At 41.0% G+C, this 20,449-nt stretch overlaps 1 protein-coding gene across 5 annotated transcripts in view; it reads right to left on the bottom strand.

The window, feature by feature from the left end:
• ITGA9 (integrin subunit alpha 9) overlaps positions 1–20,449 on the bottom strand; it is a 244,994-nt gene that overhangs the window by 15,511 nt on the left and 209,034 nt on the right. For all 5 annotated transcript variants that reach the window (XM_064421253.1, XM_064421279.1, XM_064421270.1 and 2 more), the window contains one exon: positions 8,384–8,503. In XM_064421253.1, the coding sequence (XP_064277323.1) occupies positions 8,384–8,503 (120 nt within the window). The remainder of the gene's footprint in view (positions 1–8,383; positions 8,504–20,449) is intronic.

Raw genomic sequence — 20,449 nt, 5'->3', positions numbered from 1 at the left:
TGTCCAGTTTTGAGCCACTCACTTCAAGAAAGACATTGAGATGCTAGCACATGTCTTGAGAAGGGACAATGAAACTGATGAAGGGTCTACAGAATAAATCATATAATGAGTAGCTGATGGAGGTAGGTTTTTTCAGCCTGGAAAAAAGAAGGGTCAGGGGAGACCTTACTGATCTGTACTACTACCTGAGAGTAGGCTGTAGCAAGGGGGGAGTCAGCTACTTCTCTCAGGCAACTAGTGACAGGACAAGAGGAAATGGCCTCAAGTTGTGCCAGGGGAGGTGCCAGTTGGACATGAGGAAGAATTCCTTCACCGAAACAGTGGTTAAGCATTGGAATAGGCTGCCCAGGGAAGCAGCAGAGTTACTATCTCTGGTAGTGTTCGAGAAATGACTGGATATAGCACTTACTGCCATTGGTCTAGTTGACAAGGTGGTGATTGGTCAAAGGTTGGACTCGATCTTGGAGGTCTTTTTCTACCTTGATTTTATGATTATGTATATATCTCATACTATGATTATGTATATATCTCTCTCTGTGTGAGAGAGAGAGAGAGTGTGTGTGTGTATGTATTTATAACAGCCACACTACTCCCCTACACTGAAATCCAAAGAGGTTTCGTGCCATAACTGTATTTCCCTATGCACCTCAGGGTGGAAACTGTAGTGGTTTTGGGGTTTTTTTTGTGGGATTTTTTTTTTAAATCAGTTTTATTTCATTGCAGAGCTACTATTCCAAAACCTGGCCACCAGGAAAGGGGGTTGGTATGATGACTGCTCAGGAAACAGTAGCTAGATACTGCCAAATTAAAGGGAGACAAAATGGTTTGGGGCTTGTAACATAATACAGAGCAACCACTGGGAAAGATTAGGCACAGAGTTTAGAAGTATTTATTTTTTTTCTTTCACTGGAACATGATGGGCTTTATGTTTTGGCCCATTTAAAAAGACTTAATGTTTGAAGCCCTAAGTAAGAGAAAGCCTCTCCTTCCAAAAAGGGAAAAACTTTTTTGGTTTTACTATATAGATGAATTTTAAGTTAGCTTTAGCCTTGGTTACCTTCAAATATCTTCTGAATGCTGAAACAACAGGTGAGGCAATGGCAACTACTCTGTGTAGGGGAATACAAGTGTTCTTTCAAAGACACACAGTCGTAAGTTTTTCTCCTAAAATCTAAAAAAAGGTCTTCAAATTCTCATTTTAAGACGAAAGGCAAAAATGTACTGTGTAGCACACACTGAAGAGCAGGAGCCCTCTGGCTAGGCAAAAAACCAAACATATGTGGTTGTTAGTCTCCTTGTTCTCCTCTCCACAGTCCTCTCACAAATCCACAAAGAAGAGGTTCTTATTACGGAAGGGACACCCAGAGATCAAGTCTTTGACCCAGGAATCCAGCAAGCAATGCTAGAAACCTTATTTTAGACAAGTCAGAGCTTGGATACCACCGGGACAGGCTCAGCTCAGAGACATGCTTAATGTCAAATAAATAAGTTTTGATAAATGTCAATTTCCTGTTTTAAACATACCACAGAGAAACAAAACAATGTTGCTGCAGTGAATATAAATTAATATAAATCTTTGTTTTGAAGATCACTTCCACAGCTGGCTCCATGGATCACTCAGTTGTCCAAACATCCAGCCTGGTGCTCACTTACACATTCCCTCTTTGACAACATTTTGTTTTTTCAGTGCGCTTAATCTAAAATGATATGGATTAAATAATTCACTTCACAACTCAAGCCAGTTCAAATATAGTAATTTCAATCCAAAACATTGTAAAGCACTACTATCATTAATAGAATATTTATTGTGTTATAATATATCACACTTCAGTTTTGCCTTTGCATGGTGTATACCTGGTCTAGATGTGCATAAATACACTATTCCCAAAGGAGACTTTGTCCTGACACGTTGCTGCAGTCCTGACACCTGAGGGGAAGCATGTTTGGGACAGCACTCAACAAAATAAACCAGCCATCACTGCCTTTCCCTCCTGAATTGTTGCCAGTGCTTGTGAAACCACAGGCCTGTCTAGCTTATGTGTAGCTGGCCTGAAGAAAAGCAACCTCCTGCCCTGCTCCACTTTCCACAAGCATCAGGAGGCCACCATAGGGGTATAGGCCAATCTCTGCATAAAAAAGCAAAATGTATTGCTGTGGGCAACAGTATGAGAGCCCCTCCTGCTCCTCCTGCAAATAGACAACAACAGGTGAGGCACAAGTGTGGAGAGAGAGCTGCGCTGCAGAAAATCTGGCAAGTATGAGAGCATGTCCCCACAGATGCCTGCGCAAAGTTATCCAGAGTAGATGAACAAGATAGAAAAAGCCACAGGTTAGGCTGTCCAACAAAATAGGCAAAAATGGGGCAATCCTTGCCAGTCTGCCTTATGCTTGGCATCTTGTGGAAGTCAGGGAAAAGCTGCTCAGCCTCTCTGAACCTGTATGCACTTAAATCAGAGAAAGCCCAACATCTACATGAAATATGAAAATAAAAGAAAAGCAAAGCCACTCAAAAACTGATCAAGTTCATGTTAAAAAGCCTTTTGTATGTGTATAAACATGGCTGTGACCTTGCACATGAGTAAGTAAGCTTTTATTTGAAATGAAACAATCAAACATTTAACATCACTTCCATTGACAAGAACCCCCTAAACTGTGCAATTTTAGATCTACAAATAATGAAATATTACCATCTTCATCTTAGTATGACGCACAGTAAACTTACTCTGTTCAAAACCAGAATTTTGTGCTGGAATGCCCCTGAGATCTTACTCCTGCTAATGGTATTAATTCTAGCAGTATGTAATGTGAAATATTTACATGTATTCTAGTATTCTTCTGCAGCTTTAAGGAACTGTTTACTCCATTTGCAAAACATCAGCATGTTTGAGGGTTTGTCCATTGTGTAGTGTCACTTGTGATGTAGTTGTGCACACAGCAAAAGCGCACTTTCCACCTAGAGCTGAGATGTGGGTGCTGCCAGCACACTCTGCACTGCTGCCAGTGTTCAGTTCTGTTACAATGAGTTTGCTCCAGCTCCTGCTCTTTTTTGTGTAACCAGCTGCCTTCCAGCACCACGTTTTAGCTCTAATTAATTTCTTAATAAAAATATAATTTATTTTATAATCTAGTCCTGAAACTTGGCTAAATTCTCATTCTTACCAGCAGTTCTAAGATATCCAAAGTGCTATCTAATTAAAATCTGTTCTTTCATTACACATTTAAAAACTAAATTCTAATATAAAATTGGGATTTTTTTTTTTACTTCCTCACACACAAAATTTAGGAATGTAGGATCTACTTGGACAATTTGGTCTAAAAAATATTTACAATCAGAGAATTAAGATTCCTCTGTAGGACTGCAACTTTCCTGTGGGAAATAGTAAAGGTAAGATTTTCAGAAAGCTTGAAATGTAGGCCTTAGAAACAAAAAGAGCAGAGAAAATTAGAACTACCTGAAACTACAAAGTCTGAAAGTAGAAAAAGTTACAATGGCATAGTACATTGGTATTACATTGCAAAATTCAGATGATTTTCAAAATAGATTGTTACATTTCTCAGGTATTTTTTCTATTCATTATCCAGCCCACAAATTGTTGCAAGCAAAATTGAGTTTTAGAGAAAAACCCATGCTAAATGAAGAACCTTTAAGTACTATAACTCTCCTCTCCTCAAGCTTTTTATGTTTTTAACTTTTTGAACAGCTCTTTTACAGAACCTGATCCACCACTTTTTAGGCATTTTTCACATCACACAGGCGTAACTGAAAGAAAATTCCCTTGTTTTAATTAGAATCCCTGAGACAGGACAAATTGAAGATCCTTTCCAACTAATAACCTGGGGTAAAGGGTATGTTTGCATCTCTACAGGTGCAGGACCAAAGTGGGTTCCGGCAAAGAACGTCAAACTATATCGCACTCGAGAAAGCACTGATGAGTCCAAGAATGGAGAAACAAGTATGCAGATGTCAGCCAGAGAGACTATGGGTCACACCTGACGTACCAGTGGAACTTGCAAACCTTGATTTTATGTCAGTGATGAGCATGTGAATTGCTGGTTTCATAGAGCTCTTTTGGCAAAAGTGTAGTTTCTATTGTGTTATGTTATAGAACAAAAGAAAGTGAACCCCCTCATTGGACTTTTAAAGGTGAAATTACCCCATTTTTTAACACAGTCAATTAGTCCCCAGGTAACTTTGGGAAGGAACGAAAGCAGAATTTGTGAGTTGAAATATATGGGGAAATCTTTTGCCAAAAAATAGCTCACTAAAGATATAGAGTGAAATTGAGTGTTAAGCGGGTGCTGGCTAGTTTTGCATGCTTCTTGCAGTGCAGATATGCCTGTGGAACAGCCAAAAACAAATGTTTGGGTGACCTTAGCCAAGGCAGGCTCAGACACCATGTCTGTCCAATTCAAATCCAGAAAACTGGGTTTTTCAACCTGTGTAGTCAGTGTGCCAGTAAAAGATTGGCCGAGACCTATATATTATGATCCCTTGACCAAAAAGCATCTTGATAATAAATCAGATGAGGTTGCCAACGGGAGCAATCCTGTGGACATTTGGGACATTTGGGACAAAAAACTTCCTAAAGCACTTCCTGAGCCCCAAGAATTGGAGATTCTTAGTTCCTTAACAATAGATTTCTGTCTTACGTTTTCAGATACCAATTAGTCAGAGAATGATCCTCCAAAATACAATGTTACTCCCAGTTACCCTGCTTACAGAAACTCTAGTTTTTAGTGTAATTATTCAGATAGCTTGGGTGGACTTTCTGGGGTTGATCAACATCTACGACAATTACAAAAGGATATTGGTATTTTTGTAGAGATAGTGCTTGGCAAGGCATTCCAACACACCTTGAAGGTGTTCCATGCAGTATTGGACAACTTACTGTGCTAGCATCTAGTGCTAATAGAGTCCTTAAGAAAAAACAGACAGGAAAAAAAATTGCCCATCAATATGAAGAAAATTGTAACAGTGATTTTAGGCCCTGGAAATCTGTGAAAAGAGTTTCAGCGGGTTTTCTTCTACCCTAACTTGCTTCTGCCATGACACTGAAACAGTTAGATTGAGTTGGATGTTGGCTGAGTAAACAAACCAATGCCACATCCATTGCCATCAGTGATATGCTGACAGATGTCAGCAGTGTTAGACATGCTACCCTTCCAAATATAGCAACAATTGATTTTCTTTTACTGACACATAGACGTGGTTGTGAACATTTTGAAGGATTGTGTTGTATGAATTGTCCGACCATTCTAAATCCATCCACAAAAGCATACAAAAGCTGAAAGTTTTAACAGCTTAAATCAAAGAACACCATAGATCATGGTTAGACAATTTGTTCAAAGGATGGAGTTTTGCACCTTGGTTACGGGAACTTCATAAAATAGGTTTGTATGTGTTGGTTGTTTAAGTGATAAAACTAGTAGTAGTACATTGTATACTTCGGTGTGTATGACAAATGATAGGCAAAACTATCAAAGAAGTTTTTATCACACAAAGAGAGAGATGTAAGAATTACAGAAAGTTCTCAAGATCTTACAGAGATAGTGGATGTAAGTATAGACACAGATGAAAGCTTTGAATTAAGACCTTAGAATAGATGAGACTTATTAGAACAGTAAATAGTAACCATTAGCAGATTTGACTTATATTCTTTGAACAGACCAAATATTTTACAACATTAAAATTACTGTAGTATAAAATAGCAGCACTTCAAGCAAGCAAGAGAGGTGACTCAAACAAGCAAAAAGACATATGTATTGCAGTAGAGCTATGTAATGCAAGGTACTCAATAAGCAACAAAGTTAAGAAGGTTTCTTTTTGGTTGTACTGAAGCGGGGGAAACATGGGAAATACTAAAGGTAAGAAGATTTTCAGAAAGCTTGAAATGTAGGCCTTAGAAACAGAAAGGGCAGAGAAAATTATAACTATCTGCAGCTACAAAGTCTGAAAGTATAAAAAGTTAAAATAGTGTAGCAAGCAAGGAATTAAACAATAGCTTGAGTTTTAGGCTTGGCTAAGATGGACCTTAAGACTGCAGGAAAATATACTAGCAAGATAGTAGAAGGTTTTAAGCTTAATAGTGGTGTATTGTATATTGTTAATAGAAAAGAGACAAGCAAGCATTGCATTAAACACACATGTGTACTTTTAGTAATTGGCTAGAACAATTGTCTATAAGCTTTAAGCAATATGCTATTGGCAAGAAAGTTTTTCAAATATCCTGTAACAAAGAAATCTTTGGCTGTATGCTGGCTGTACGTGAGCTTTTGCCATCTTCCTATTGTCTCAACCATGTAATGAGGCTGATGCTGCAATAAAAGCTCAAAGAACATATCCCAGCAGTCCTGTCCTGTTCATGTCCCCAACATACTTTCCCATGTCAGTTTTATCTCAACTTTAATATTACCATAATTTTAATAAATACAGTAACTAGTGAGTGTGAAATATTACTTACATATATTTCTGTATCAAACGAAGATAAATTAAAATACTGGCTGATAGTAGCAGTTCAGAGTTTTAATCACTTTTTTCTAAAATATAACCTTAAATTATTGGATCCTTTTGTAATCAGCAAATCTGTGGATGAAGTACTGGAGCTCATCTGGCAAAGCCCAACTGTCATCTCTGACTCTGGGCAAGGCACCTCAAATTCCTTTGCCTCAGCACATATGCGTGCAAAACCAGCTGTGTAACCCCAGTAATAGTTATTTGCTGCTGTTACTTGGCATTTCTCTCAAAGCTTTCATGCAACAAAATGGCAGTTTCTTCACATGTACTGAATGATCCCTATAACATTTAAAGGATCAAGATTAACCCAGGAAGCAAAGAACTGTATTAACTGTAGCAGAGAGCAAGAATTGAAATTGTACAAGTTTTACCTCAAGACTCACAGGGTGATATTTCTCTTATCTTGAACATTTTCAAACAATTTATTTCATGTATTTTTATGACAGGAAATGAGGAATATGAAATCAGTCATATAGGTATCAGCAGCAGTATATCCTTTATCAAAACTGTATGTCACTGAGACATAAACTGTGGGCCTCTTCCAATCTTAAGTTATTCTACTATCTTAATTGCATGGACTTTTTTTTTCTTTTACTATTTCTGACACAGAAAGCAGAAGTATGTCCCAAATGCCAGAGAAACAGAAGTTATGAGATATTCTAGAATGTGGTCAGACATTGTCTTCCAAAACACCATGGCTAATAAGTATTTTAGAAATCTTCAAAACTGATTATAAAAGTACTTTAAATCTATAACCGATATAAAATTTAGATAGATCATATAGTATATTATATATATATATATATATATATATATCTTATATTTAATCTATAACCCAACTCTACACACATCATAATTTAAAATAAGAATTGCATGGCCAGTTTTAGGTTTCTAAATCCATTTTATAGCTTCACAACCAGCAGCAGTATGTCCAGCACATTGGGGCTGTGGCTTCCTGTCCCATCACAGTCAGCTAGCAGAGCCTACAACACACAGGCTACTAAACAGTGCAAGTCAGGCTCCTGGATTTCTGCCATGGGAATCAAAATAATGCTGGACTTGTTCCCATGTGTGCATTTGAGATTTACTTCTCTCAAAGACAGTCCCTGACCTTGATTGTGGTCTTTTAAATTTATGGATTGGTAACAGAGAACTGAAAAATGAAAACACTTGAAGTTCCTTACCCTTCATATTTTCCACACCAGATGGCTGCTGGCAAGTGTTAGCATTAGCCCAGCTTTATACTGAAACAGTGCTTGGGTAAAAGAATGGCACTTTATCAAAAATTATGTGAAGGCTGTCTTTTCACAGGTCCAGGTGCTTCTTGCTCTGGTAAGGCATTTTACTGATCTGGAACTCTTTGTCTGAGGGATCTGAAAAATATATTGCTGTGTACTCCTCTCCCAAGGGCATCTCTCTCTTAGAAAGTAGCTACCAGCTAGTTTTTGCAATATACACACCCAATCTCTTTGCTGGTCAAGGAAAGTTGATCTGATTTTCGGGAAACTCTGTTGAAATCAGTGAACCTCAGTCATCATAAAAACATAGAAATGCAAAGTATCCAAGTGTAATACAACAGTAGGTTTCTATTTGAGACCTTCCACTGTCCTGAAATGGTGATCAGAGGTTTCAGCTTTTAATAACTAGGCTCTAAAAAACGCCACTTTTTAACTTCTTCTTTATGTCATTAGTCTTTGCATGTCCCTCACAAAAGCTTGTTTATTAAATTGGTTTTGCTGACAAATGACTTCTGTAAGGGAGTAGACAATTATTCTGCTCCTAAAGAAAATGGGTGTTAAATACAAGGATAAATTTAAGCTTTTTTTCCCTGGGATTAGCTTTCGTTTTATGTTGCATCTGTTATCTTACCTTCCATAAGAGCACGGCCAGCAACAGGAAGATGAGAATTCCCACCAACAAACTGATGGCAATGATCCATCCAACAACATACCCACGAGGTTCCAGATTGTGCAAGGCCTCAAAGACCACCTACATAGCAATTAGAAAAAAAACTTTAGAACTGGAAGTTGTATTGTTTTCTCTTGTACTTATTCAACATATTGTATGGTGGCCTCACTGATTGTACTTCATCTGTCAAACAAATAGGGAATGCAGCCTTAATTTAGTGCTTTCCATCAATTTTTTCCCAAAGGATTTAAAGCTTTCAAGTGGATTTTGAGTAGTTGTATGTTGGATCCAAAGAATATCAGCCTCCTCTCCAGCATAACACTTACCCTGCCAAGCCCCAATATTCATTATGAACTTCAGAAAACTTAGGTTTTCTGAAGTGAATTTCTTCCCATTTGTTATCAGGGAGATGCTGGGGGTGGCTTTCTAGGTAAATAGACAGTGATTAAAAAACAAAAAGAGTAGCCAAGCACTGTGATATACCATTGAAATGGTTTTGGGGAGGGGAACAGGGGTTTGGAGTTTTTAGCTGTATGGGAGTAGTCATTTCCCGGCTTGGAGCAGAGACAGTCATGTGGGAGTTTTTTCACCTAGGACCTCTCAATCACAGTGGTTTCAACACTGCCATGGAGCTCTGCCTGCCACCTGCTTGTAAGCCCGTTGTTTGCAAGAGAGAAAGAGTCCTGGCTGCCCCATTGACTGAGACTTCGCCAAATACCAGCACCAAAAGAGACAAGCACAGTCCATGTGGGAGCCTAGGGGAATCATTCCTTTCCATCCCTTCCCCAAAGCCACTGTGTGGGGAGATGCCTGAAGCCAGAGCTTCCCCTGCTGGACCTCTTCTCTGCATGGTAGTGCAACATCATGATAAAGCCCTGCCTTCCTTCCCAGCATGTACCAACTCCAATTAGTGGTGCCAAAGACAGATCAACACTCACATGTGTGCCTGGTGGAGTAATTTTCTTTTTCCCTTCCCCCTCTCTCACCTGAGCTGCTAGTACCGCCACCAGGGAGGTCCCCCTCTTGCATCAGAGTGCCCCCTGAAGCCGCAATGGACGTACTGCAACTTCTCTGCCTCACCCAAGTCACTATCACCCCCTGTTGTGGTTGTAACTACACCAAAGGGGAAATAGCTTAATGGGTGAGAAAAGTCTATTATTGGGGTTTTTAAAAATCATAATTGTTATTACTTGTTCTGTCTTGTTACATACATCTTAGAGTAAAGAACTGTTTTTCCTTTTCCCATATTCTTGCCTCAAAGCCCTGAAATTTTTGAAGTCACAATAATTTGGAGGGAGGGGTCATTTTTGCATTCCAGGGAGGTTTCCACCTTATATTTGCCTTTTTAAACCAAGACTGCTTGTTAACTAGTTTCCCCCCCCCCAAAAAAAAACTGGACAACTCATACATCACTATTAAATATAAATCATCCCTGCTGTGCTTTACAAGATACATTGTGCGAGAGGCAAGGACACATACAGTTTTTCTGGAAATGCTGGGACCTGTTCTCTTTTCTCTTTTTCTATATGTAGTATGTATGGCAGGGAAATACAGATAACAAAGAGCCTTTGCACCATCAGTCTCAAGAAGATAATGAGTACAAATTACATTATTCATACATACTATGTGAATTTTCAATCTCTTATTTCAATCAAAACTAGTTCCTCAGTAGAAACTCAAGAACATCTCTCCTCAGTGAAGGCTATTTTTGTGTTAAATTTTGCAATATCCAGCAAATGTGGAGAGGTAGCAGGGGAGTTTTTAAAGGTAATTAATTTGCTTTGTCTTGCAAGAAAAAGTAGCTGTTTTTCCTCCCTCCTTCACAAACCACTTTCACTATCTTTGCTTAAAATGCCAAAACCATTTTATAGATGTTATAAATGGGTAATGTGATGGTTGGGTCTCAAAATTAAGAGACAAATATTATGTGTATGTTAAGAGAAATTTTATTGATGCATAGTTATGTTATTTTTGTATGTTCTCCCCGTGCACTCGAGGATACTATTGGTTGCCTTGGCCACAAAGGTTCACTACAGACTCATGGACAGCTTTCTGTCCACCAGGACCCACAGGTCCTTCTTTACAGAGCTGCTTTCCAGCAGTTTGGCCCCCAGCCTGTACTGGTGCATGGGGTTATTTTTTCCCAGGTATATGACTCTGCAGTTGCCTTGGTTGAACTTCAGACCCTTCTTTTCTGCCCATCTCTCGAAACTCTTGAAGTCTTTTTCTTTCACAGCCGTCTGAGGTATCAGCCACTACTGCCAGCTTTGTGCTGTCAGTGAATTTGCTGCCCCTTCCCCCAAGTCACTGATGAACGAGTTAAACAATACTGGGCCTGTCACCAAATAGCATACGTGAGCTTACTACCGAGCCCCAGGATTGAATGACAGGAGCTTCTCCCAGTCAGGTCTCTTATGAAGGAAGCTGCAAGCATTTCACTGGCCAGATCCTGAGGGAGTGTGGAGCTCAGACCAAAGAGAACATACAGACTGAGTATTTCAAAATGCCCTTTATAAGGAAGGGCTTGGAAAAATAAACTTCCTCTGTGCCACACCAACACTGGGGTTGAGTGTCTCTGTCTCCTTGCCCCTCTCCTCCCACATATGAATTAACATGCAGTGAACCCTGGAGTGATAAGAACTCAGCAACACAGAGCAAAAGAGATGTGTGGTGTTTTAGCTGGATTTTGGTTTACAAACAAAAACCTGATTAATAGCCTAGAGCTGGAAATTGGGGTGGGACCCGGATTACAGGGCGTCAGAGTCTGGATCAGTGTTGGAACTGGAGAAATACAGCAGGAAGCTGGAACCATGGCATAGAAGCTGGAACAGTGTAAAAACTGGACTTCCAGTGTGAAACGTGGACAAACTGGTTAGACAATGGCGAAAAACCCCTCGGCAGACAGCAGAAAGTGCTACAAGGGTTTAAAAACCTGTTTTGTGGACTAAAATTGCAATCAAGACCATGGGAGCTTGGATGTTGGGACCAGAAAACTCCGTGATGAAGGTACTGAAGGTACTGATTTTCTTCTTGAAAAAAGAGGGATTGTTTCCCCGGGGAGTGGGGGTGTCCTGGCAGATGCCGGCATTGTCCAGGAAGCCAGCTGGACAGTGCGAAATGCAGCCACGTGGAGAGATGGTGGCCATCATAACCGTGGCAGGCTACACAGCCCTGGCAGCTCTGAAACACCCCTTGCCCACTCTGGACTGTTGTAATCACTATGCAGCCACTTCAGGCCATTATATCACGGGACTGGGCAGGCACACCATGCTGCCCTGCTCCGGGGGACCACACTGCGGGGCGTCCGCTCCAAGCCCTCTCAGGACCAGGAAGAACCCCGCAGCCATTGCTCCATGCCACATGGTTGATGGCATCAGCCTTGCACCCTCCTCAGCTGGCCTGGCAGCACCTGCAATCCAGCCAGTGTCACGGGGTGAGCTCTGCCCCTGATCCAGCCTCAAAGGGATATACAGCCAAGCCTCTGTGGAGCCTGGCCGCACCTCCAGTGGGAGCAGCTCCACCACCAAATACGCCTCCAAAGAGAGCTGCAGAACTTAGAAGCAGAGCATGGGAAAAGCCTTTGCAAAGGTTGTGCTTGGAAAAAGGCAGTGCAGGGAGACAGGCAGGGGTGTGGTACCGCAGGGACAGAGACGGTCAAGTCTGCCTGAAGAGATGGAGTCGGACACATGGGTTAAATGTCTCACAGCAGCTGAAATCAAGACACACTATCATCCAGCCAAGCGAGAAGCCAGCAGCTGCTTGCAAATGGATAGTAAAGTGACAAACAGACACTGTTTCCTTCCCTATAAAGCATTACAACCATGTTACCTCTTAATAAATCAATGTTTTAATTTCCCAGAAATTCTAATAAACTGAAAACATTTGCAAAGGGTAAAGAGTTCATAATACAGTATTTGTTGATTTTGTTTGCAATTGCTTAAGCTAAAGTGAATAAGTGCATGATCAGTCAAGTGTTATCTTTCTGTCTCAGGCTATTAACAGTGTGCATCAGGGAAGCATTAGTGTGTGTATTGTTATGTATTTTTTTAATACTCCTACTAATTATTGTCCCAATATTTCAAGAAAGATGGGTAAGATCCAAGGGATGTCCACTAAGAAATTAATGTTAAAAACTTTTCACTTTGTTTTGTACTGGATATTAATGCAAACTTGTTTCTAAAATGTAGAATGCAGGAAATCTCTCCCAACCAAGTCATTGGCCTAGTCAACCTATGAATCTAGCTGGTAAAGATTCTGTGCAAAAAAGCAAACCCTTTTTCTTTTGAGACAGGCACAGAGGCTTTGTCTGGAAGTGGCCCTCCAAGTTTGTTCATAGTGAAAAAGAGACCTACCAGCAACCCTCTACCTTATTAATGCTGTTAAAAAAATGCATGCTTTATTTCTATTTCTACTTACTATACAAAGGAAAAAGGGAAGAAAAGTTGGGGTGAAGGTACACCACCCCCTTTTTGAGTTTTAAGTTGTGTCATGTTCTTACATTTTATAATAAATCATACAACAGCACAATATTCCTAGGTAAATCCAAGGTAAAGGACACTAGACAGCATTCTGAAGTCTCTTGTTCTCTCCACAGAACAATGGATCACAAATGACCACCTACCTCATGGACAGTCAATATAAGGACTTGAATTGTTTACAAAGTATTTTCCTGTTTACAAACTGTTTTTCTATTTACAGATTGTTTTTTGGGTGTTGGGTTTTTCAAGGGATAAATGGGTTACAGGGTGTTTTTAATAGTTGGGTTTTTCTATAAGGGTTACATGGGTTAAAGATTGAATGGGTTTTGTTTTTTATGAGTTGTAATATATAAGCATTGTGCCTGTGGCCTGAGTTCTCCCCCAACAGATCCAGAACACAAATGCTGCATCTTCCATGCAAATTTAGCCCATGCTGTCTTCTGTTGCCCCGTTTGCAAAGGGCCCATGCAGATGGGTTGTTGCAGTATGCTTTTTGGTTTATTAGTAGGTTTATTATTTGATTTGTAATTTGGTAGTTTTCTTTATGCTGTTTCCCTTTTGTTCCCGCCTTTTCCCAGATTTTTGTCACTTTTCTTGTTGTTAGTTGCTAGTTTCTGTTTCCCCAAACTTTATCAGTTTACTGAAACCGTTCTCCTCCCTTAAAATTTTTATTGGTTTACACATTGTGGTTCCCGCCTGGTTTTTTTACTCCCAATTCTCCTGATTTGTTAAAGATTGTACCCTCCCCAGAGACCTGCCCCCACATATAAGTTCCTGTCAGGGTTCCTTGTTCAGGGTCCTGGGGAGAAGGAAAGGGGAAGTTTTACCATCAAATAAAGTTACCCTGGGACCCGTATGCTGCTCTGTGTTTTACTGTGCCAACAGGTGGCTGGGATTCATGGGGCTCAAGGGGGATCTTCCACACCCCCCCCCCCGCCTCTTGTCATCAGCTAGCCAGGAGGAAGAGTGGCAGTGGGTAACAGAAAACAAATTACAAATTTTATTAAACAAGGAAGGGTGAGATGTTACTGAATAGCATATATGAGCTTGCTACCAAGCCCCAGGACTGAATGACAGGATCTTCTCCCAATCAGATCTCTTATGAAGCTGCAAGCATTTCACTGGCCAAATTCCAGGGGAGTATGGTGTTCAGACCAATGAGAACATACAGACTGAGTATTTCAAAATGCCCTTTATAAGGAAGGGCTTGGAAAAACAAATTTCTTCTGTGCACATGAACATCGGGGTTGAGTGTCTCTGTCTCCTTGCCCCTCACCCCGCAAACATGACCTAACATGGGCACAGTACTGAACCTTGAAGACACCACTAGTGACAGGCCTCCAACTAGATGTTGTGCCACTATAATGCTCTGGTATCTGTTGTTCAACCAGTTCTCAATCCACCTCACTAACCATTAATCCAGTCCACACTTTCTGACTTTGCAAATGAGAATATTGTGAGAAGCAGTGTCAAACGCCTTGTTGCAATAGAGGTAGACAGTACATACTGCTCTCCCCTCATCCATCCAAGTGGTTGTCTCATCATAGAAGGCCATCAGGTTGGTCAAGCATGATTTGCCTTTAGTGAATCCATACTGACTATTCCTGATCCCCTTCTTGTCATCCATGTGTATAGAGATGGCCTCCAGAATGAGACACTCCATTACCTTTCCCTTTCCAGAGATTGATTACGCTGATTGGCTGGTAGTTCCCCGGGTCCTCCTTGGTCTTTTTGAAGACCAGGGTGATATTTCTCAGGCACCTCTCCTGATCACCCACAACCTTTCAAAGATGACCGCGAGTGGCCTTGCTTTGGTGTCATGATGACAAGACTTGAAAACATAGCAAATAGACATGAACTAAGCTCTACATATTTAGCATTATCCAAACATATTCCCACAACAAGTATCACAATATTCAAAACAGCTCTCAAACATGGACCAGTTCTTCAACCAAGAAAAAATAATTTTAGCATTTCAGATAATAGCACAAAGCCTTTGTCAGACTTTTAAACATATTTTGCTGAACAGAGAGCTTCTTAAGCAGCAGACTGTCCCTCACACCAGTGTAAGGGAAATACCTAATAGAGATCAAACACAGATCTTCTGCCTTCCTTGTTGTTGGGGTTTAAGGTTCTTTCTCTCAAAGAATTTTTCCCCATATATGTTGCTAGGAGGCAATAATGCCCAGGTGCTTAAGAGAGAGAAAAGAAGTGGCTACAGCTCAGGGGAGGGGTCCAGCTGGCTACTCACTCCTTTTACCTGGGGCTTTCTCTGGGAAGAGCAGAGATACTGAAAGAATTTGGCTGGGAAAGGAAGGGGCTGAGACAGCTGTTAGCTCTCTCTCTCTCTCTCTCTCTCTCAGCTTCAGAGGAGGACAGTTGAGCTGGAGGGAATTCGCTGTCACCACTGGAGCCTAGCCCAGTCCTGCTTCTTTCTCCATGGGGTGAACCTCTACTCATGAGAGAGGCCTCACTGAACTGTGACCTTATTTACATCCTACCTCACTGAAAAAGGACTTTCACCATCCACTCAGGTGCTTCAGGGGAAACCCCAGGATCCCTGAGCCCCCTCCCCCTCCAAGGGAGCTTCTCTCTCCCAGCCATGTTCAGGAGCCCAGTGGCCACTGCTCAGCCCCCACTGTTTTTTGCCACTGCTCTGAGATTTCTTTGCTATGCTGTAACTCACACCCCTGCCCTGCAGGGACGCTCCGCAGTTCCAGCTACAGCTGCCAAGCTTCTGATACATCTCATCTACCACTTTGGGACTTTGCTCATCCCTGCCTTCCCAGCATGCCACTCTGAGGTTCCTGCTACAGCTCACTTTGCTATCCAGAGGGGGCAGAGGGATTGGCTGAGTGAGTCTGTAAAGGAAGCCCCCTCTCCGTCCCTTTCTGCCGGCTGTGTCCACCACTACCGTGGTGGGGAGAGGCAGCTGAAACTCGTGCACAGCGCCCCCTGCAGGCTCGGGGGAATCATCGCACCGGCCCTGCCCGGCCAGGAGCCAACAGCGCCCCCGCCGGCTGTGACCGTAACTGCGCCAAAGGGGAAATGGCTTAGAGGGAGGAGACAGTTTATTGGGATTTTTGTTCATGTTTGTTGTTGTCAATATTGTTTTTGATGTTTGCCTTGTTATACATACACACATTAGTAGATACACCTGTTATTCCTTATCTCATATCTTCACCTGAAAGCCCATTAATTTCAAAGTTATAATAATTTGGAAAGAAGGGGTAATATTTTCCATTCCAAGGGAGGCTCCTGCTTTCCTTAGCCAAGACACTTGTATTTCTGAAAAGCTTGGACAGATGATCTGATGTGGTAGTCCATTTTTCACAGATGCTAAGGTTAGCATCCATCTTACAGACACAGCTCTTAAGACTATTTCTTAGATAACAAGACATTAATTTTATTTTGCTTTCTGCCTCTAAAAACCCCAATCTCCTTACATTTTAAGTATTGCCAACTTTACTGAAGAGACCTTTCAAGCAGTCTCTGGTGCCTTCTTGCCACGACTCAGCAAGCAAATGTTAACATACCACAACCTCCAGAACAATAGATCAATATGCACTTAATCCTGCCAAAAGACAGAACCAGAAAAAAAGCTGCAGAGGTGAAATCATATGTAATCTCTATAGCAAGAACTTCACATTTCAGGTCTGAAGCACACTGGCTAAAAGACCCCATCTGTAGCTTTTGCAGTCACAGCTTGAGCTAATAGGGTAGCAGCAGCTTATCCTATCTGGTTTCTTCTAGCAGTCTGGAATCAACACACATGCTTTGTAGTTCGAAGAAGAGCAGGGATGTTGTGCATGTTAATGTCCCTAGCCACCTCAAGTCCTCAAAATCTGCCTGCATTAATACACAGGAACTGCAATGAGTTTTGGTGAAGAAAGTACCAACAACAAAAAACCCAAGCCAAACCCAAACTGAATCAGACTCAGCAGTCAGATTATAATGCGTATCTGGACTATCACGAAGAAGGCAATACAGTCAGTGACAGGATGCCAGGGAAGCAAGCCATCCCTGGGGGGAAGGTTGGAGTCAGAGGGTAATTGGTACAAAAGATAAGTACACCATCTGCCACCTGCTGCTGGACCCAATGGCCATTGCACAGTCTCTAAAAGCTGTTCTTGGGAAAACCTTGAATTCCCTGTCCTTCCCACCCAGCAGCACAGCCTCTACAGGGTGGCTAACAGGTTAGGGAGCACAAGGCAACCTCCAGCTCAGCAGCATTCCCACAGCTCTGACCTATAAAGAAGACAGGAGTGATAAGAGTAACTGATGCTGAAGATAAGGGGCGTGGTGCTGGCAAAATATCCCAAAGAGGGCCAGTAGGGGCAGGTGGTTCACAGAAAACATGTGTAACAGTTACAAAATACAGAGTGGATTAGGTGTGTGTTTTCAGACTGATAAAATGCCAGGGAAAAACTGTGACAAACATCACTGTCTTGACATATGAGGATTTTTAGTTTCATATTTATCATATTCATATTTATATTTATCATAATTTTTTAATATTTTGCACTGTACATGCAGGATTTGAAAGAGGGGAAGCCCAGGAGGCAGTGCAGCTTGCCATTTAGCTTTATGTAGTTCACAACTCTATCAGGTTTTACACAGTGTAATTGCCCTTCTGGAAAATAACTGAGATTTTCCACCCAACCACTGATTTTCTCAATGTCAAACAGATGTACAAGAGCACCTACCAGGTCATCTACCTGTGCCAAACACTTGCTATATCCTGACAGCTATATCTTGGTTAAGAAATTATGAAGAAACAGAACTTTTGTTTTTAAGAAATTTTAAAACACCTTATTTCAGTAAAGCATGGAAGCAAGAAGTTAACTGAATAGGAATTTTTGAAAGTAATTAAAGTTCATACTCTGTCAAAGCCTTTTCGGAAGAGGCACAGACTCTGCACTGGTACTCAGAAAGAAAAGAAACATACTTCAGCAAAAGTTGATTTAAAATGCAAATTAAAAATTTTTATTTTTGCTCATGTATATCAAATTAATTTTATGCACCTGCCTCATAAGCCACAGAACCATGGGAGGCATGGGCTTATTAAGAAATTCTATTCTATTTCTGTGTTATCACCAAGATTATTTATGTTTTTTCTAACCACATTACATTGCTGGTTGACTTTTCCATTCAAGTACTATTATGCCTGGGGGGAGTTCACCAGTGAAGACACTATTCTCCTTTATGTCTGTACATATATGCATATACATCCTTTTTACATTGTCCTAGGTTACAATATAAAGATGTATTCTATCCCCATCTTCAAGAGCTGTTGAAACCAGGAGGGGCATTGTTTTTCCTTATCTCCTGTTAATGGGCCCACCAATACATTGCTGCATGACTCAGAGATAACTCCCTCTGGGAGCCATTCCAGTTTAATGGGCAATTAAGAACCCACCATGTGAGAATGATATCAGCCCATTGTGAGATGCTCTGCCCAGGGGGGAGGAGCTAAGCATCCCCACTTGGATATAATCTGAGTTTTGGGACAGAACAAGCAGCCCTTACCCACTGTTTTCCAGAGGACAAGAGCTACCAGATCTTTTGTATGGGATCACCACTTCAACAAGACCATTTCATCTGGACTGCTACCACCACCCTAACCAGCAGGGTGTCCAGTTGTATTCTCTGTCAGTGTTTCTTTTCTTTTGTATTATTGAATGTCTTTTGTTGGGGTTATTTTTTTGTTTTGTTTTGGGGTTTTTTTTTTCCTTTTCCTAATGAATTGTATTTCTGACTTGGAATCACTTTTTGCTTTCAAACCAGAACATAGATATTTATTTATTTACATATACTAAGGAAAGCAGTATTTTCTTAAAAAAATACAAACCTGAAGTTTTCTTGCAACCTGCTTGTCTCTGTCACCGGGAAAGTAACTGTAATTTATTGTTATTGTGTATTCTATTCCTTTACTCAAGTGTATGTTTCTACCTGAGAGATTGCAGTGTAAAGACAAGAAAATCTATAAAAGGAATATTATAGCAGCAAATGGAAAAGTAAAACAAAATGAGTAACTTAACATGACAAAAACAATATGGCAGCAAATAATTTGCTGGCAAGGAGGCTGGACAGCTGCTGGAGAAAGCTCCAGCCAGGTATTAAAAAGGTAAGCTGGGGAGAACTGGTGCCTTAAAATGCTGAGTGTTTCTAAGAAATGAGAGGTTGGCGGTGGATTGCTCAGTGGAAGAGGTATTCCCATATGCATTAAAAAAAAAAACAACTGGAACATCATGAACACTGTCCAGGACCACAGGTTGTTTCTTTCAACACAAACATAGGGAACAGGCCAAAGTCAGGAGTCCTCCATGCTTCAGGCAGACAGCCAAAGCTTAGGTTCATGAATATACATTTAAATCTCTTTGCATAGAATATGTGCAAATATATGCATATAAAGATAGCTTCCAAGCTCTCAACCATAAACTGACTTTTTGTAAGTTTTTTTTTCTATTGTTTTTCTACAAAATATATTATAATTGGAAACTGAAACATACCTAAATTCTGAGCAGAAAAAAACCCATGGAGGACAACCACTTGACTGTGTTGCATTGTCTTGGTTTAAGACAATTTAAAGGGAACACTCTGCAATGAGTTCTTCCCCTTAGTGTTAATCCCTTTCCACCAATAAGGAGAAGAAACCAAATACTAGTAGATATAAGTGAAAAAAAATAGCAGTTTACTAGCAAGAAAAACAGCAACAGGCAAAAAAATAACAGTAAACAATCACTATATACACAATTGCTAAATCTCACAGACACCCACCAGAGACAAAGAGAAACTTGAATTTGAAGAGTGACCCATCCTAAGATGCTGCCTGGCACAGATGAGTGTGTGGTTCTAATGACAAAGGGAAAATGGCAGTAAATCCTCTCATTAAGGCAGAAGCTTTCAAAGCAGTACTAGCGGCAGACAGGAATTGCCGGGGTGTGTGGGATCAGTGTTCCCACTTGCTGCCGTCTCCTGACACCTGCTGGACCCTGCTAGTTTTGGTGTTGCTGCCTTGGGTCCCTACTCGGACGGAAGAGGAGGGAAGGAAGAACAGACTTTCAGCGCAGGTGAGCTACAGCCTGGCACCAGATCTGCTCTGGCTTAGTTCTGTCCACAGGTGTTGCAAAATAACAGTAAACTCTGAAACACTCTGAAACAGTTTCTGATTGCAAAATGCAGATTCTCCACTTGCTACTGTTGCAAGTAGAGGCCAGAAAATGCTAAGAGCAAGCCAAACAGGGAGAGAGAGATCTCCACCTCCCCGCCCACCGTGTCCCAATTTTTAAAAAGCCCTGGGCACCACCCTCCCTATTCTGTTTCTGGTGAAGGGGTCTTAAAAAGATAGTAACAATTTTGGGCATAGATAGATAGGGGATACAGTAACATTTTGGGTTACCCGGGATATGCATTAAACCTAGAGTGACTGAACTGTAAATATAAGAACAGTGAACTCTATCCAGAAGGCACGAAAGATTCAAAGGCTTGATGGAGCATACCTGTACTTAATGGATAGCACCAGACAGAAGCCTTAAGCTTTAAAGGT

The sequence above is a fragment of the Passer domesticus genome, chromosome 1, assembly GCF_036417665.1.
Source record: "Passer domesticus isolate bPasDom1 chromosome 1, bPasDom1.hap1, whole genome shotgun sequence".
Classification (NCBI taxonomy): domain Eukaryota; kingdom Metazoa; phylum Chordata; class Aves; order Passeriformes; family Passeridae; genus Passer; species Passer domesticus.
Note: the sequence above shows the minus strand (reverse complement) of the source record. Positions and strands in the feature narration are given on the sequence as shown.